The sequence below is a fragment of the Conger conger genome, chromosome 4, assembly GCF_963514075.1.
Source record: "Conger conger chromosome 4, fConCon1.1, whole genome shotgun sequence".
Lineage (NCBI taxonomy): Eukaryota > Metazoa > Chordata > Actinopteri > Anguilliformes > Congridae > Conger > Conger conger.
The window spans coordinates 77,783,325-77,803,167 of NC_083763.1; the positions used below are offsets into that span (position 1 = coordinate 77,783,325).

Here is a 19,843-nt window from a genome sequence, read left to right on the forward strand (position 1 = left end):
GAGATTATTATTTTTTTTTTTTAACCGATAATCAAGAAAAGAGTGCCTGACCCGCAAACGTAGTCTACAAATTTGTTTACACGGCGGAAGTTGTTTCGAGTAATACCGTTTTTGAAAAAAGAAGACTAGTCACCACTTTTTTTAAAAACACACTTTGAGGCTCAGGCACTTCATGCTCGCGCAGTCCTAAAATTCCTTCTTATCGTGCAAAATGCCCTACACGTAACGTAAGCCTACGCACAAGCTATTGTCTCCGAAATTGTGGATTTATAACAATAATCGGTCCACGCTATTTATTTACACGGTGTAATGCTGTTCAGTCTTATGTTTTAGATGAGTTAGCTTAGCCTACTCGCTTTCATGGTCATGCTGCATTACTTCAGATCAGTCGTATGAATACAGAACAGGTGAAAGCAGCTTCATTACGCTGCTCATAACTGGAACCGTGTACACGACACCTGAAAACTGGATCACCGAAATAACGTGGAGGGCTCGATAATTATTTTAATTGCCGATTACACGCTCTTGTTTCTCGTAATGCGTTCAGTTTATCAACTTCTACTTACCTTCATCTTGTCATTGTGATTCTTCTTTGTATTTTGTACTGATATGATTTGCGCATTGTTATGTATGCCATAGCACTGCTGGGAAAAGAGCATTACTCACTTGGTCTTCTGTGGTGCAATGAAAGTTAAAATAACTCGTATGAACAAATTGCAAAGTGTCTTATTTCCTGGACAGTGAATTAATTGTACCAGTACATTCTATCTGATGTATGATCTAGAGCATGTCGTAGGCCATTGAGAAAGATGTAGGATTACTTCAAAGATTTGCGTAAACTGCACCTCTGCCCAGCATGTTAAAATGCATATAGGGAGCCAGTATTAAATAATGTATGATATTTTCTGATTTGGTGTGTGGTATGCTTAAAATGCAAGCAATAAGTTTGGGGGAGAAATGCAAGGTTATATCCTGTCACAGCATGAATCAAACGCATAAATGGGAAAAATAAACGTCAATCGCCTGCTGAAAGTAATTCCATCGTAGCGGGAAACGTTCAAAATCAAATTGGATAATGAATCCCTAACAAAAAGAAAAACTGTACGCTACTCGTGAAACCTAAATGAAAAGTATCAAGTTGGGATCGAACCAGCGATCGAAAACTGCGATTTCGTGACGGAGCCACCATTACGACCGAAAATTGTAATGCACCAGTTTAGTTATCATACCTGCAGAGAATATAAAAAAAGGTCCGGATTTTTATACCTAGCATACATAATGATGCTAATCGGGAATAAAAAAAATTTCAGTTGTCTTCACTTGTCAGCTGATGTGGTTAGACCAGTTTCAGGCTAAATCCCTTCCCCTGTTTCCCTCCAGGAGCTGCACTTCTGCACACCTTTGAGCAGCAGTATGATGCAGGCAGGAGTCTGTCTGAGACAGGACACTGAGACAACACTACCAGAGCTCACTGAGCAGCACAGGATCAGACTGAAAGAAGAGGAACTCAGTGGACTGGAGTCTGTCCACATGGCAGAGTCAGAGACTGAGTGTACTACACCAGGACTCAACACACTGGAGCCAGAGTGTGTTACAGCACACAGTGGGGTCAGTGCTGTACACCACACTGACTCACCATTGATAAAAACAGAACCTGATCTGGGTCCCACCAACACTGGGGATCTTATTAAGACAGAGAGCCTAGACTTTACAGAGCTGGCATATAGAATCCATCTGCACCCTGACCAAATCAAAACAGAAACTTATCCGGGTCACACACACACTGGGGATCTTATTAAGACAGAGAATCTAGAAGTTACAGAGCCAGGATATGTAACCCATCTGCATTCTGACCAAATGAAAACAGACTGATGATGGAGGCTACATCAAGGCTGAACACATCAGTGTGCTGCAGGACATTAAATGTGATGATATTACATCTGATGAAGTGAACACTGTGCTTAATGGAGCTGGTGTCGTTCACAAAGACCAGACTGAACCATGGCAGTGTGCAGGAGAGCCAAATCCACACTGCAGGAAACCAGGAAATGAACAGGACCTTTCCACCCAGCATGTGAGATGCCTTAATGAGCCATCAGAGTTCATCCAAGACAAGGGAAACCATACTGATGAAAAGCCCCACCAATGCTCTCAGTGTGGGAAGTGTTCCTTCACGAAATGTGATTTAACCAAACATCAGAGAGTTCATACAGGTGAAAAACCTTACAAATGTGATCAGTGTGGGAAGTGTTTTTCATCTAAATATAATTTAAGCCTCCATCAGAGAATTCATACTGGTGAAATGCCCCACCAATGCGCTCAGTGTGGAAAGCGTTTTCCTCAAAAATGTAATTTAAACAAACATCTGAGAATTCATAAAGGTGAAAAACCTTACAAATGTGATCAGTGTGGGAAGTGTTTTTCAGATAAATCTTATTTAAGCCAACATCAGAGAGTTCATACTGGTGAAAAGCCCTATAAATGTATACTGTGTGGGAAGTGCTTTTCTGCAAAATGTCGTTTAAGTCGACATCAGGCAGGTCATACCGGTGAAAAGCCCTTCACATGTACGCAGTGTGGGAAGTGTTTTTTCACGAAAGATGATGTAAGCAAACATGAGATTATTCATACTGGTGAAAAGCCCTTCAAATGTGATATGTGTGAGAAGTGTTTTAGTCAGAAAACGTATTTAAATAAGCATCAGATAATTCATACAGGTAAAAAGCCCTACATTTGTACGCAGTGTGGGAAGTGTTTTTTCAGGAAAGGTGATTTAAACAGCCATCACAGAATCCATACTGGTGAAAAGCCCTTCAAGTGTACTCAGTGTGGGAAGTGTTACTTCAAGAAAACCCTTTTAACCAGACATCAGAGAATTCATACTGGTGAAAAACCTTACAAATGTGATCAGTGTGGCAAGTGCTTTCCAGCTAAATCTAATTTAAGCCAACATCAGAGAATTCATACTGGTGAAAAGCCCTACACATGTACTCAGTGTGGGAAGTGTTTTTCAGATAAATCAGGTTTCAGAAAACATCAGAGAATTCATACTGGTGAAATGCCCTACAAATGTACGCAGTGTGGGAAGTGTTTTTCAGGTAAATCTAATTTCAGCCTCCATCAGAGAATTCATACAGGTGAAAAACCCTACAAATGTATGCAGTGTGGGAAGTGTTTTTCAAGTAAATCTAATTTCAGCCTCCATCAGAGAATTCATACAGGTGAAAAACCCTACAAATGTACGCAGTGTGGGAAGTGTTTTTCAGATAAATCTTATTTAAGCCAACATCAGAGAATTCATACTGGTGAAAAGCCCTACACATGTACTCAGTGTGGGAAGTGTTTTTCAGATAAATCAGGTTTCAGAATCCATCAGAGAATTCATACTGGTGAAAAGCCTTACAAATGTGATCAGTGTGGGAAGTGTTTTTTAAGGAAAGGTGATTTAAACATCCATCAGAGAATTCATACAGGTGAAAAGCCCAACAAATGTGATCAGTGTGGGAAGTGTTTTTTATGGAAATATTCTTTAAACATACATCAGAGAATTCATACAGGTCAAAAGCCTGTTAGTACCCAGCTTCAGCTTATCGGGGAGTGAGAGTATTTAACCACTCTGATCTCCTCTCCCTGACGCCGGAGGCAAAATCCTCTCGTATAACTAACCTGGCAACTAACACTGCAAATTGAGGGAAAAAATTCAGCAAATTCTTCAGGAAACACGCACGTGCAGCGAACTGTGAGTATACGAGTATAAGTGTGGTGTAATGTTGTAAACTGTGTGAAAAGTGTTATGTTATAAGAGGTGTCAGAGACTTGGAAGGAAAGAACCCCAAGAAGGGGATCCTGCAAGATATCTGTCGGTAGTTACCTCAAGGTGTGATGTAAGAGAAAAATTGCTGATAAGAGAAAATACTGTTACGCTGTGCGGATGCTTCGAATGCTTGTGCTTGTAAATCTTAATACTTAAAACTGTTTCTTATGTGACATTATAAACTCACTTACCACTTTCTTTGGTATTTTTTTAGGCGTATTAAGTCTTCTGCTGCTGTAGCCTATTGTGGGGAGAACGACAAATTTGTGTATTGGACCACTTCACATGTATATGATAATGACCGCTATCAGTTTCAATGTTCGAACAGCGACTTCAGGTTGACCACATACCACTGAGTGTAACCGACATGAGAGCGCTATGAAAGGATTTCCCAAGTCTTGATGTACATGACGATAACCTACAATTCTGGGCCCTGCCTGTTGACCTATGTGCTCACCTACATGTAGTGCTTGTATTTCCACAGTCACACTATAAGTAGAGATGCCTGTATCTGGTAAGAGGCCTTGGACAAGATCATTTTAGGATTCTTTCTTTCCGTCTTTCTTGCTCCTTCATTATCCAGCAGCACAGGGCTTTCTCTTATGAGCCATGTGCTTGGAGAATATCTTGTTCGCCCATAAGGGGACGTGGGGGAATTTTTCCTGAATTGTTCCTAAAACAATTCTCGCCCCCACCTTGAACAATGACTAAAGGGTTTAACTAAAATTGACCTCACCATGGAATTCATGTTGTGTGAAAAAGGAGTGACTCTGGGGAGACAGACAGATTTGTGAATTGGACCACTTCACATATGATAATGACCGCTATCAGTTTCAAGGTTCCCCCTCTGGGGATTTTCCACTGGGCTCCAGGGGGGAGCGGGGCGAGGCCCCAGGACCATTAGGGATTTGAATGGCCCAATCCAAAGTTCTCGGGATAGGCGCAATTCTTTACCAGCAATCAGAGGTCACACTTGATTTGTAGACATATTTGAATGTATGCAAATATAACTCCCCAAACATCATTGTTCTGCAGAACATTTTCCTGACTGTGTAATAAACTTTCCTGCTTTTTACTGTGAACGGTTGATCTGCTTCTTTACTGGGATAAAGGTCATTTTCTCATTCCTCGGTAAATTCAGAATTTACTAACATCTGGCCCTGCCAGCAGGGTGAAGCTTGAAACCTCCTGGGTTTCCCGACTTGTGCAAAAGGGTGAGTACTTTGTTTTACCACCAAAGTTTAGTTTGATAGACGACAAATCTGTGGAGGTCTGGAATGCTCCGCTCAGTGGTGCGAAATCTAACATCTATGGTACGATTACCGTAATTACCTGTGTCGAAGCGATCAATTGTTTGTAAGTTCATAGTAAAAGGTTGTGTCCTGTGTGTAATTTGTCTCCGGTGGTGTGGCATCTACAACTGTTTTAACTGATTTTGCACCAGTGCTGTTGCTTATTTATCTTGTCTTGAAGTATAACTTTATGTGAAAGGGTGACCGGTGTATCATCCTACCTGAGGTATTCACGCCTTGAGGAAATACGTGGGTGCGTTGCTGTGGCAGGCTGAGTGTTCGCCCACACCCCGGGTGACAAAATATTTTCTCGCCAGGGAAGGAGAGTTACCTAAGAAGCGTATCCCGTGTCTGTGTTTATATGTTACGTATCCCGTGTCTGTGTTTATACGTTACGTATCCTGTGTCTGTGTTTATATGTTACTTATCCCGTGTCTGTGTTTATATGTTACTTATCCCGTGTCTGTGTTTATATGTTACGGAGAAAGTGAGTATTTTACACCCCGGCCTAAATTGAGAGACAGGGAGTATGTGAAGTCTCACTTGGGTTTGTGTGAAGTGTCCCGCTGAGGCTGGCTGAGGATTTGGCCCTCAGTCCAGGGGCCAGAGGTGTCCCCTCCTACCTGGGGTATGAGGTGAAGTGGTTGGCTATTGATAGCAGCTTTTCCTAAAAAGCGTACTGTGGTATCTGTCGGACGTAGATTCAGTTGACCGTGTGCCTGTTATTACTCAAGTATACGGTTGTTGGAAAGAATCCCGTCATTTTCCCATTTTAATATTGTTCTGAGACTTCTAAATATTCAGTGTTGGCCATTAACGCAGGGAGACAGAACAAATTTGTGTATCGGACCACTTCACATATGATAATGACCGCTATCAGTTTCAATGTTCCCCCTCTGGGCTCCAGGGGGGAGCGGGGTGAGGCCCCAGGACCATTAGGGATTTGAATGGCCCAATCCAAAGTTCTCGGGATAGGCGCAATTCTTTACCAGCAATCAGAGGTCACACTTGATTTGTAGACATTTGAATGTATGCAAATGTAAGGCGTGTAAAAGATGTTTGTAGCAGCTTGTAGCATGGTGGTTAAAGTACATGACTGGGACCCGCAAGGTCGGTGGTTTGATCCTCGGTGTAACCACAATAGAATCCGCACAGCCGGAGGGCACTTGAGCAAGGTCCTTAAGCAATACTCCAGGGGAGGATTGTCTCCTGCTTAGTTAAATCAACTGTCCGTTGCTCTGGATAAGAGTGTCTGCCAAATGCCATTAATATAATGTCCCCCTCTTTTGTGTAACAGTGTCTTGACTGATGAGAGCAACAGCAACAGCAAATTTATTTAATTGGCCTCTCCCCCCCTGGCTTCAATGTCAGTGTCTGTTGTTATTACACACAGACTACACAGAACAGCACATCCCACACACACTGCTAATCTCTCCAACTTGAGACCTCTCTCTCCCTTTCAGCCACTGTCAGTCTGTTTCAGGCCATATTAGTATGGCATCGTTTAATGTTAGTTCACTCACAAATAAGATTATATTAATAACATTATCTCTGCTAAGAATTAGCATTTTATGTTTCTTGTTGAGACCTGGCTTAACAATGACGGTGTGGCAACACTTATTGAAGCTTGTCCCCCAAACTATAACTTCCTCCAGTCGATAAGACAGGGCAGAAGAGGGGCTGGAATAGATGCTATTTTCTCCCATCAGTTTAGCTGTACTGAGATTGTGTAAGGTACATTTTCATCCTTTGAATATTTTGCCTTTGTGCTTAAGGCTGACCCAGCCGTGCTTATTTTAAGATTATATCGGCCACCTAAGCAGTCCTCAGTATTTCTCCTGAGTTTTCTGAGCTCATGTCCGTTGTGCTCACTAGTTATGACCAAATAATTTTAAATGGGGACAAGAATATTCATATTAATACTAGTGCCGACTCCACGGCAATGGAATTTATGAATCTATTAGACAACTTAGAACTGTAAAACCCCACGCTAACCCAACAACGGAATTTAGGTATCTGCGTGCTTGTCCTTCTGGTGTTGCTGAAATGATGTCAATAGGGTTAAATAATAATTACCATGATGCGGAGAGTCTAGATCAGCCAATAATCAAACCACGTTACAAAGACAGTCGTACCACTCTGCCTTTCACTCTCTACTGGTCCGGGCTGACCAAGAATCTCCACAATAGGGCCAGTACATTTACCTTTATTATCCAACTCCATTTTAAACTAGCATTTAGACATTTTTTTTTTTATCAAGCATGAACCTCAGGAGTGGTTACACTCGACTCTCCTTTATATGCTACCATTACTCAATATGTGCTCCTGGGATTAGCACTATTGCTGAATCTCAGTTCGGTGGAGAACACAGAGGTTGGGGGTCTAGCCAACACAATACATGCCTTATATTTTGCGTAGATAGTTGCGAGCCCAGGTCGGCGTGCATTTAGAGGGCTCCGTAAAGATAACTTGACAAGAACCGATGTAGAAATGTCCATGGGTTCTCTACTGTAACACAGTAAACCATGTCATCTTGACCCTGTTCCTACCACATTTTAATTTTTTTATTTTAAGAGTGTCTCCACAACTATTCTTAAGATAGTCAACACATCTCTGGAGGCTTTTAAAACTGCAGTTGTGAAACCTCTTTTGAAGAAAACTCATTTTGATTCTAGTGTCCTAAGCAACTATAGACCTATATCCAACTTACCTTTCATGGGCAAGATACTTGGAAAGGTAGTTTTTAATCAACTTACCATCTTTCTGAATGAAAACAGTACTTTAGAGAAGTCAGGTTTTAGATCTAATCACAGTACAGACCTATCTCACTAAGATAGTGAATGATCTCACGAAGATAGCTGATGCTAAGAAGTTTCAGTTCTAATTCTTTTAGATTTGAGTGCAGCTTTTAATACAATTGATCACAATATTCGAATCAAACGCCTTGAAAACTGGGTTGGTCTCTCCGGATGCACTCTTAAACATACATTACAGGGAGAATATTTTATATTAATCTTGGAAATCACACGTCAGAACAATATGACATTGGTGTTGCACAAGGGAGCTGCCTTGGTCCCCTTCTTTTTTCATTATACATGCTTCCCAAAGGTGATGTCATCAGAGAACACAATGTTAATTTCCACAGCTATGCTGATGACACACAACTATACACTGCAGTTGAGCCAAATGATCCAAATGCATTATGTTCCCCGACTACCTGTCTATCTGCAATTAATCAATAGATGAACAACATTTTTTTCAAGTTGAATGAAGATAAGAGAGTATTACTTCTAGTTGGCCCCAAAGCCAAAGAAGATGCACTTTGTAACGGGTTAGGAAATTTGACTCCTCAGGTTAAATCATAAGGAACAAGCCTGGGTGTAATTTTAGACTCTGATCTAAGTTTTAAACCACACATTAACAAGGTGGCCAAGACACATTAACAAGGTGACCAAGCCTGCTTTCTTCCACCTGAGAAACATTGTGTAAGCCAGTCATAAGCAACATTTGGTCCCTTGCGCTGGTCAGCTTGCTGACTTCCCCCTCCTGGAGCATACATTGTTAGCCCCCACCGTTGGCACACATGCCTGTGGGGGAGAGCTAGAGAAGGATTCTTAGAGGCGCCTTCTTGGGCCCTGGGGGCCCCCCTTTTCTCACATTCCTGATAGGTTAGAGATTGGATATGGTATAAAGATGTTTCATGATAATCCCAGGTCAGAATATAGTAATGTTTGGTGTTATTCTGATTGGTTCAGTGCGACTGGTGTAATGGTCTAGTTTTTGTAACAGTCTACCTTTGATAGCATAACCATTCAGGAGCCAAGGGGAAACTGGGGAAAAGCTGTCTCTGTAGAAGCCATGTGTTTTAGCCCCCTGCCTGGTGGGCCTGGCTGTAAATTATAGATGGGTGACTCACTTTTATGGTCAAGAATTTAGGCCTGGATTTCAGAGATAAGGAGAAGAAACCAAACAGTCTGGGGTGTCTCCTTTCCTTTCATTCACCCAAATCAGGTTTATTCAAAAGGTATATTACCATGAGAGGCACAAATACATATTTACAGCATAATGCAGTTATCATGAAAACTCCCAACTACAGCATTCATAGATATGATGGGCCGGCCTGTAGCATAGTGGTTAAGGTCAGGAAGGGCTGCCATTTGTGAGGGGCCTGAGAGCTGGGGTTTCAATGTTGTTTAAACTAGATTTGGGGAGTTTCGGGCAAAGATAAGAGAAAGATGTATGAGTGGTCCAAGGGCAGTTGGGTCATGGGAAAAGAATCCTCTCGAACATTGGTGACCTCCCTGTGACCCCATACCTGGTCACTTCCAAGGGGGAAGACTCCGGACAATGCCACAGTGCCCTCATTTGGGCACTGCTGTCATTACACCGGTGACTGCTCTCCTAGATTAAATATTCAAAACTGCTATTAAGATAGTAAATAGACCCGGTAACACCTTGAAAACATTGCCCATGTGATCCTTGTATTATTGCGTTAAGTCTTATGTAATGGTAACAGGAATTGCATGTAAAATGGATAATCTGGAGGGAAGTTTCATGATAACTGCAACATAATAAAACATAAGGGTAATCTGTTTGGTATGGATGTGATCTGATAAAATCAAGGAATCGGATGAGATACATTTCATACCAAATGGAATTTAATAAACTACAGTTTCAGTAACTCAAGGGAAAACCTGCATGTCCTCTCTTGGTAATCATCTAATTTTCCCTACTTAACAACCCCCACCCCGGTGGGGGTCTAAATTCCAGATTTGACCACCCCTCCAGGTTGATTTATGGCACTGCCGCCTGGTTCCAAATGTATGATTTGGCATAAAAGCAAGGGAGACAGACCAATCTGGGAAGATCGTATTCGACTTCCCACACAGCACATTGTATGTATATGTAAGTATCGGGAAGATCGTATTCGACTTCCCACACAACATGTCTTGTGTAAGTATGTATGTATGTATGTATGTGTAGCAGCGGAAGATCGTATTCGACTTGTAGTCCAAGCAGGCTAGGTATGATTATTTACTCTATCTCTATTCTTAATTTGTGTATTTTGTAATTGATTGTGATATTCTAAAGCTAATAACCTACCTGTCTGCGAATAAACTATTTTGTTTGTAACTTGCGTGATCTCCATGACTCTAATTCATCTTGTACCTTTTCAGCCTAAATTACAACTGAATACTCAGGGGGAAATGGTGGCTAGAGACCGACCGATCGGCGGTACACCTGCGGTAGTTCTAAGCTGTGAGGCCAGCAAGTTTCTGTCCGTTAAAGGGTCGGTGACGCACGGCTCTTGTGATTTGGTGCGAAGGGAACCCATGGGCGTTACGGCGCTGGTTCCTGCCAAATTAGCTCTAAGGAGCCCAGTTAATGCTACGCCGACCTGGGCTCGCAACTATCATGGCAGGTTTGCATGTATTGTGTTGACTGGACCCTCAGCCTCTGAGTTCTCCACCGAACTAAGATTTCAGCAGTAATGCTAATCCCGGGAGCATATATTGAGTAATGGTGGCGCAGGTACAAGTCGAATGTAATCACTCCCAAGGTCTGCGTAAGTTGCAAACCCAAATTTCTAAATTATATTTTAAATGGAGTCAGATAAACGAGTAAAACTATAGTAACCACTAAGCGTACAATACTGCCCCGTTTGAGAACGGAGAATATTAAGAATTGTACTGATCCGTTTCTGGCCAGCTGTAAGCTGGATATGGGGCAGGTCAATCCATATCCGACCCATGGCAATGGACCCAGTATATTCTTAAACATAATTGTGCTCTGTTCTTGTACGGAGGATAATAATTAACCCAACTAATGTTCTCCCAGCAACGCCAGAAGGACAAGCACGCAAAACCCCCTTCGGCCCCCGCTAAATTCCGTCATTGGGTTAGCGTGGGGTTTTACATCTACATTCACCAAATCAGTGATTAAAGAAATGTGTTTAAATATGTAGAATTTTCAGCTGATGCAGTTTTGTTTTAAGGCTAAAGCTCTTCCCCTGTTTCCCTCCAGGAGCTGCACTTCTGCACACCTTTGAGCAGCAGTATGATGCAGGCAGGAGTCTGTCTGAGACAGGACACTGAGACAACACTACCAGAGCTTACTGAGCAGCACAGGATCAGACTGAAAGAAGAGGAACTCAGTGGACTGGAGTCTGTGCACATGGCAGAGTCAGAGACTGAGTGTTCTACACCAGGACTCAACACACTGGAGCCAGAGTGTGTTACAGCACACAGTGGGGTCAGTGCTGTACGCCACACTGACTCACCATTGATAAAAACAGAAACTGACCTGGGTCCCACCAACACTGGGGATCTTATTAAGACAGAGAGCCTAGACTTTACAGAGCTTGCATATAGAAACCATCTGCACCCTGACCAAATCAAAACAGAGACTGATGATGAAGGCTACATTAAGGCCGAACACATCAGTGTCCTGCAGGACATTAAATGTGATGATATTACATCTGATGAAGTGAACCCTGTGCTTAATGGAGTTGGTGTTCACCAAGACCAGACTGAACCATGGCAGTGTGCAGGAGAGCCAAATCCACACTGCAGGAAACCAGAGAAAGAACAGGACCGTTCCACCCAGCATGTGAGATGCCTTAATGAGCCATCAGAGTTAATCCAAGACAAGGGAAGCCATACTGGTGAAAAGCCCCACCAATGCTCTCAGTGTGGGAAGCGTTTTCCTCATGAATCTAATTTACAAAGGCACCAGAGAATTCATTCAGGTGAAAAACCTTACAAATGTGATCAGTGTGGTAAGTGTTTTTCAGCTAAATATCATTTAAGCCGACATCAGAGAATCCATACTGGTGAAAAGCCCTACACATGTACTCAGTGTGGGAAGTGTTACTTCACGAAAACTCATTTAACCAGACATCAGAGAATTCATACTGGTGAAATGCCCTACACATGTACTCAGTGTGGGAAGTGTTACTTCACGAAAACTAATTTAACCAGACATCAGAGAATTCATACTGGTGAAAAGCCCTTCAAATGTACGCACTGTGGGAAGTGTTACTTCACGAAAACTCATTTAACCAGACATCAGAGAATTCATACTGGTGAAAAGCCCTTCAAATGTACGCACTGTGGGAAGTGTTACTTCACGAAAACTCATTTAACCAGACATCAGAGAATTCATACTGGTGAAATGCCCTACACATGTACTCAGTGTGGGAAGTGTTACTTCACGAAAACTAATTTAACCAGACATCAGAGAATTCATACTGGTGAAAAGCCCTTCAAATGTACGCACTGTGGGAAGTGTTACTTCATGAAAACTCATTTAACCAGACATCAGAGAATTCATACTGGTGAAATGCCCTACACATGTACTCAGTGTGGGAAGTGTTACTTCACGAAAACTAATTTAACCAGACATCAGAGAATTCATACTGGTGAAAAGCCCTTCAAATGTACGCACTGTGGGAAGTGTTACTTCATGAAAACTCATTTAACCAGACATCAGAGAATTCATACTGGTGAAAAACCTTACCAATGTGATCAGTGTGGCAAGTGTTTTTCATCTAAATCTAATTTAAGCCAACATCAGATAATTCATACTGGTGAAAAGCCCTTCAAATGTACGCAGTGTGGGAAGTGTTTCTTCTCGAAAACTCATTTAACCACACATCAGATAATTCATACTGGTGAAAAGCCCTACAAATGTACGCAATGTGGGAAGTGTTTTTCAGATAAATCAAGTTCCAGAAAACATCAGAGAATCCATACTGGTGAAAAGCCCTTCAAATGTACGCAGTGTGGGAAGTGTTACTTCTCGAAAACTAATTTAACCACACATCAGAGAATTCATACTGGTGAAAAACCTTACAAATGTGATCAGTGTGGCAAGTGTTTTTCATCTAAATATAATTTAAGCCAACATCAGATAATTCATACTGGTGAAAAGCCCTACAAATGTACGCAATGTGTGAAGTGTTTTTCAGATAAATCAAGTGTCAGAAAACATCAAAGAATCCATACTGGTGAAAAGCCCTACAAATGTAAGTAGTGTGGGAAGTGTTTTTCAGCTAAATCTTATTTAAGCCTCCATCAGAAAATTCATACAGGTGAAAAGTCTTACATGTGTACTAAGTGTGGGAAGTGTTTTGCATGTACATCTAATTTAAGGAGGCACAGGAAAATTCATACAGGTGAAAACACCTTCAGTGTGAGAAGATTTGGACAGGTGAACAGTCTAATTTGGAAGATTTAAGGAAACTCTGGGCAGTTTATGCAGATGAAAATCCCTTTGCACATGCCTGCCCCTTCAAATATCACCTGATACAAACAGAATGAAATTGTACAATTCAGACTTTAAAATTAACATTTCCAGAAGGAAAATTATTTTCCGCAAAGCCTCGGATGAATGCTCCTGAGCTACTACAAGACTGGCTCTCCTGCCTGCATGTTTCATGTAGGAAAGCTCCACTGTAATGAAGTGTATTATGCCCTGCAGCTTTGATCACAAACCTTTCTTGTTTTCTAGTCAATCTAGAACCAATATTGATAGTGAAATTGATAGCTGCCACCTTTTAGTATTTCCTGCCCAGAGATGATGGATGAAAATTTACTGGAGCCAATTCTGGTACCGTTGAGTGGCTGAACTGTCCTTATCAAATAAACTATGTTTTGGACAGCTAGCTGACTGGGACAAACTGGGGTTGCATTTTTATTAAGTACCAATCTTTTGGAGTGTAATTTATAATCTTATTGCTTAATAAATTTCATATTTGTATCGATGAAATGTCTGCAGTGATGGAAATGACAGAAATGTATTTGTTTGGAAGGAATTTTTGAGTCTGTTTCTCTGTTTTGTTGCCAATTCTGGAAAGATGTGCAGGTTCACTGCAGCAATGTCCTGTACAATAGTTATATCTAGTAACATTTCTTCACTGCTGTTCGTCATACAAAATTGTGTATAAAGTCGTAACACTTATCTTTTATACATTGACTGCACACAGTACTCAAAGTGGGGTCGAACAAGCGTATTGCCACAATAAGATCCACACACCCGTTGGGCCCTTGAGCAAGGTCCTTAAACATTGCTCCAGGGGAGGATTGTCTCCTGTTTAGTCTAATCAACTGTACGTTGCTCTGGACAAGAATGGCATGAATGTAATGTACCCCACATTTGTGGACCAGTGTCCTGACTGTTGTGAGGAAATGTATCTCATTGGTAAAACAACATCAGATTCTGAAAATGTATGGGGAGTTTCAGTGATGACCAAAAGGGTGAAACTGTTTATAACATGGATATGCACTGGGCACAACATGGAGTGAAGCTCCTACACTGTATCATGGGCGAAGGATGGACGATTCCATTTAATTTTCTTTCAGTTACCCTGGCTCAATGAAATAATGAGTATTTTACGCGAATACCAGTTCAGTTATATCTTAAACAGTAAAGCGTTTGATTTTGTTACACAAAAACTTTTTTATAAGGGTGCACTCCAGTCAAGTAGGTGGCGGTGAATGCGCCTTACAATTTCTAGTTAGCCGCTAACAAAATCCAAAGAAGAAGAAAAAGAATGACGAAGAAGAGATTTTTCCCTGTCTGTGGAGGGGCTTTTATGTGAAATGGTTAGAAAACCTACCTGTGAGCAGCCGCGGACTATTCAACTTTTCCCCCCCCCTAAAGAACCAATTCAGTTCGTTTCGTTCACCTTAAGAACGACCTACTGTTATTATTCCACACTTGGGATCGTTTCATCGGAATTAATTTAGCCTATCAACCCAAGACAGCAAGTCAATGGAATGAATATGCGTAAGTTTGGAATTATCTTTTTTCCCCCCTATGTGCTACTTTCATTCGTAGCACGACTGTGTCCACAAAATCCGTTTACTGTATCTTGTATCACATTTCATCATAGCTTGTCAACAGACTGTCTGATGAAAATGTATATGTCATAAAATGTCTTCTTACCGTGAAAAGTCCCGACATGTTTAAATTCCGGCAAATGTGCATGCAAGTGAAGTGGTACCTTCGTTTTGGTCATTTCGACGCGCGGGGTCCTAAACATTGTTTTGACCGTGAAGAGTTCCTGACCAGCAAATGTAGCCTACAAAAAAGAAGACTATCGCACCCCACTAGATCAAACTTTTGATTAAAAAATACGCTTTGAGGCTCAGGTACTTCATGCTCGCGCTGTCCTAAAATTCCTTCTTACCGTGCCCTACCCGTAGCGTACTCGCAAGCAATTGTCTCTGAAATGGTGGAATGTATTTTGTACTGATAGGGTTTGTGAATCGTTAGGCTATATAATGTGCATCAAACACATAAATGTCCACAATCCTTAGTGCAATTTGTAAAATTAGGTTACTAGTGATTAAAGTCAAGTTGTGCACGGGGTTAGTTGGCACAATGTAACCAGATTTAGTCAAAGAATAAATTAACCAATAGAAACAATTTTCAACATTTAATTCAAATAACAACCAGAAAGCACAAATACTCTACTCATATACAGGCCTATATAAACGTCGACGTGTAGTCATTATTCATTATGGATTTAAACGCTCCATGCTATGATTACATTATAAGCAGACTGGACAGACTGTGTTTATGTGTTTGAAAACGCATGTTTCACACAGTAAGAAGACATTTTAGGACAGCGCGATGCCGGTGGGAGGGGGAGAGTCACAGGCGGTGCAAACACTTTGTTTTCAGAATAAAAATAGTGAAATGCAGTATTTTACACAGCACAAGACCCATAATATCATTTAGTTTCCTTTTGGAGTCTGCAAATGTCCTTTCTGGATTGAAATGTTTACTAAAACACAAGGAAACGCATAATAAGACCATAGAAAGCGGTGTGCACCATGAAGGATTAATAATGCAATGAATCAACATTGGCCAGGAGTCAATAAGTGATGTGACCTGGAAGCTATTGAAATATTAATAAAATAATTCTAATATTTGTAAAGAAATCTGACATGAAGTCCCGCTGGAATTCAGGAGTTGTGCCAGTATGTTCATGTCCTCCTGATCCTCAACACATTATCTGAGCGCTCCGGTTAGAAAGCTCTTAACATTCTTATTTGACAACAATACAGCACTTTTCAGACGGTCCCTAAATGATATTAAGAATTGTTGCGAACATTGCATGTTCTCTTGTCATGAGAATTAGTGGTGTGTTTTGATACGTTAACCGTGTTTTTATAGCACCTCCAACTCCTTTATAATCCACTTAGCAAGGGACATGTCATTTTCCAAAATATGGGAAGGTATCATGGAAGTAAAGCTTACATGTCATCAAATAATTACATATCATGAAACAAAATTGAACTAATTTCCAAATAGGCCAAATCGGGGATAAAAATTGATTGAAATGTCTTCATTGTCAGCTAATGTGGTTACACCAGTTTAAGGCTAAATCCCTTCCCCTGTTTCCCTCCAGGAGCTGCACTTCTGCACACCATTGAGCAGCAGTATGATGCAGGCAGGAGTCTGTCTGAGACAGGACACTGAGACAACACTACCAGAGCTCACTGAGCAGCACAGGATCAGACTGAAAGAAGAGGAACTCAGTGGACTGGAGTCTGTCCACATGGCAGAGTCAGAGTGTACTACACCAGGACTCAACACACTGGAGCCAGAGTGTGTTACAGCACACAGTGGGGTCAGTGCTGTACACCACACTGACTCACCATTGATAAAAACAGAACCTGATCTGGGTCCCACCAACACTGGGTATCTTATTAAGACAGAGAGCCTAGACTTTACAGAGCTGGGATGTAGAATCCATCTGCACCCTGACCAAATAAAAACAGAGACTGATGATGGAGGCTACATTAAGGCCGAACACATCAGTGTCCTGCAGGACATTAAATGTGATGATATTACATCTGATGAAGTGAACCCTGTGCTTAATGGAGCTGGTGTTGTTCACAAAGACCAGACTGAACCATGGCAGTGTGCAGGAGAGCCAAATCCACACTGCAGGAAACCAGGGAAAGAACAGGACCGTTCCACCCAGCATGTGAGATGCCTTAATGAGTCATCAGAGTTAATCCAAGACAAGGGAAGCCATACCGGTGAAAAGCCCCACCAATGCTCTCAGTGTGGGAAGCGTTTTCCTCATGAATCTAATTTGCATAGGCACCAGAGAATTCATACAGGTGAAAAGCCTTACAAGTGTGATCAATGTGGGAAGTGTTTTTTCACAAAAAGGGTTTTAATCACGCACCAGAGAATTCATTCAGGTGAAAAGCCCTACAAATGTGATCTGTGTGAGAAGTCTTTTATTCAGAAATGTCATTTAAATATCCATCAGAGAATTCATACAGGTGAAAAGCCCTACGAATGTGGTCTGTGTGGGAAGGCTTTTATTCAGAAATGTCATTTAAATATCCACTGGAGAATTCATACAGGTGAAAAGCCTTACAAATGTGATCAGTGTGGGAAATGTTTTTTCAGGAAAAGTGTTTTAATCATCCATCAGAGAATTCATACAGGTGAAAAACTCTACAAATGTGATCAATGTGGGAAGTGTTTTTTAAGGAAAGGTGATTTAACTGACCATCAGAGAATTCATACAGGTGAAAAACTCTACAAATGTGATCAGTGTGGGAAGTGTTTTTTAAGGAAAGGTGATTTAACCGACCATCAGAGAATTCATACAGGTGAAAAGCCATACAAATGTGATTGGTGTGGGAACTGTTTTTTAAGAAAAGGTGATTTAAACATCCATCAGAGAATTCATACAGGTGAAAAGTCCTACAAATGTGATCAGTGTGGGGAGTTTTTTTTAAGGAAAGCTGCTTTAAACATGCATCAGAGAATTCATACAGGTGAAAAGTCCTACAAATGTGATCAGTGTGGGAAGTGTTTTTTAAGGAAAGGTGATTTAAACTTACATCAGAGAATTCATACTGGGGAAAAGCCCTACAAATGTGATCAGTGTGGGAAGTGCTTTTTAAGGAAAGGTGATTTAACCGACCATCAGAGAATTCATACAGGTGAAAAGCCCTACAAATGTGATCAGTGTGGGAAGTGTTTTTTAAGGAAAACTGCTTTAAACATACATCAGAGAATTCATACAGGTGAAAATCCCTACAAATGTGATCAGTGTGGGAAGTGCTTTTTAAGGAAAGGTGATTTAACCGACCATCAGAGAATTCATACAGGTGAAAAGCCCTACAAATGTGATCAGTGTGGGAAGTGTTTTTTAAGGAAAACTGCTTTAAACATGCATCAGAGAATTCATACTGGTGAAAAGCCCTACAAATGTTATCAGTGTGGGAAGTGCTTTTTAAGGAAAGATTCTTTAAACATGCATCAGAGAATTCATACAGGTCAAAAGCCTGTTAGGACCCAGCTTCCCTCCTAAAAAGAAAAGGCGTGTCACTGTCCAAATACTTATGAGGCAATGTGGATAAATATTACATTATATATTTTTTATCGTTTTTATTATTGTCATCTGTATCTTTTGTTTAAGTGATCATATACACTCACCGAGTACTTTATTAGGTATTTTCAACTTATTTCTTAGACTTCTACTTCTGTAGCCTATCCACTGAAGAGTTATGATGCGCTGTGTGCTCAGAGATGCTCTTCTGCACACCTATTGTAATTTGAGTTACTGTCCCCTTCCTGACAATCCCAGGAGATCAGCAGTTTCTGAGATACTTGTTAAGGAAAAACCCTTTTCACATCATTCATCTTGGAGAGCATCCTCTGATAAAACAGATCCACAGCAAAACAACAGTAAGACTTTCTTATTTATTTGCAAATAGATACAGAAAGTGAGAGTGATTTGAAACTGTTTTGTCCACAAGGATGGATTCTTCACAAAACAAGGAAGACATGCAGCTGAACCTAGGATTATCAGTATTTAGTCTCCAGATAAACTTAAACTTTGCCATAAGATCGGAATGTGCAAGCAACCCCCTTCCAGGAAAAGCAGAGACATTGATCTCTGTCTGTTTGAGAGAGAGAGACAGAGGATGTCTTAGTCTAAATCCATATGTATTATAGAGCATATTTCCAAAGCACTTAATTTCAATAAAAAGGTTATTTTTATTCATGTGATTGTCTCTTTGTTAACACACACATTGTAAGGGTAATTTTCTTAATTGCCACCAATTTTCTTAATTGCCACCAACAATCATTTCACGGTAAAAGTCACTTGGATCACATTACCTGAATCTCTTGACCCATATCTACATGATTGTATGCATTGCACTGCTGCAACACAATTGGCTGATTAGATCACATTAATAAGTAGGTGCAATAAAGTAAAAATGTATTGCAAATAACCACACATTACAAAAGTGGTCCGCAGAAGAGCATTTCTGAACACACAACGCATCATAACACTACGTGGATAGACTACAGCAGTAGAGGTCTAAAAAATAAGTAAAAAATACCGAATAAAGTGTGTATATTTATCATACATTTCACATACATTGGAAAAACATTTCTAAATATGTGAAATCGACAATTTTTTGCAAATGTTGACATACAAAAGAAATGCATCTTAAAATGTATTTGAAATGTATAGACATAGTCCTCCGTCGTGGACTTCCTGATCAAATTAAAAATTATACAGAATCTGACTGTCGCTGATCTGATTTTTTGTGTAGTGTGCGTCACTGGAGTCGAAATAAAAACGCATCCTCCCCCCACAATTTTACCCAATAGGATAATTTCTTGATTTAAAAAACGCATTTAATTGGTTACAATGAAACACGTCGAACTGACGTCACGCATACTA

At 40.7% G+C, this 19,843-nt stretch overlaps 2 protein-coding genes across 3 annotated transcripts; both read left to right on the forward strand.

Annotated features, from left to right (window-relative positions):
• The first annotated feature begins 2,004 nt into the window (after positions 1-2,004).
• On the forward strand, positions 2,005-4,896 carry LOC133127144 (zinc finger protein 260-like). Its single transcript, XM_061239819.1, is given in 2 exon segments — positions 2,005-2,178; positions 2,180-4,896. Coding segments are annotated over 2 exon segments (1,455 nt in total). The 5' UTR covers positions 2,005-2,145; the 3' UTR covers positions 3,602-4,896.
• Positions 2,176-19,682, forward strand: LOC133127129 (zinc finger protein ZFP2-like). 2 transcript variants are annotated; one of them, XM_061239797.1, is made up of 3 exons: positions 2,176-2,213; positions 11,131-11,358; positions 16,526-19,682. In XM_061239797.1, exons 2-3 carry the CDS (start codon positions 11,164-11,166, stop codon positions 18,455-18,457), a joined length of 2,127 nt encoding a protein of 708 aa, XP_061095781.1. In that variant the 5' UTR covers positions 2,176-2,213; positions 11,131-11,163; the 3' UTR covers positions 18,458-19,682. The 2 variants fall into 2 exon arrangements, with proteins under 2 accessions (XP_061095781.1, XP_061095782.1); XM_061239798.1 differs by lacking the exons at positions 2,176-2,213; positions 11,131-11,358 and adding an exon at positions 14,677-14,895.
• Positions 19,683-19,843: the final 161 nt, after the last annotated feature.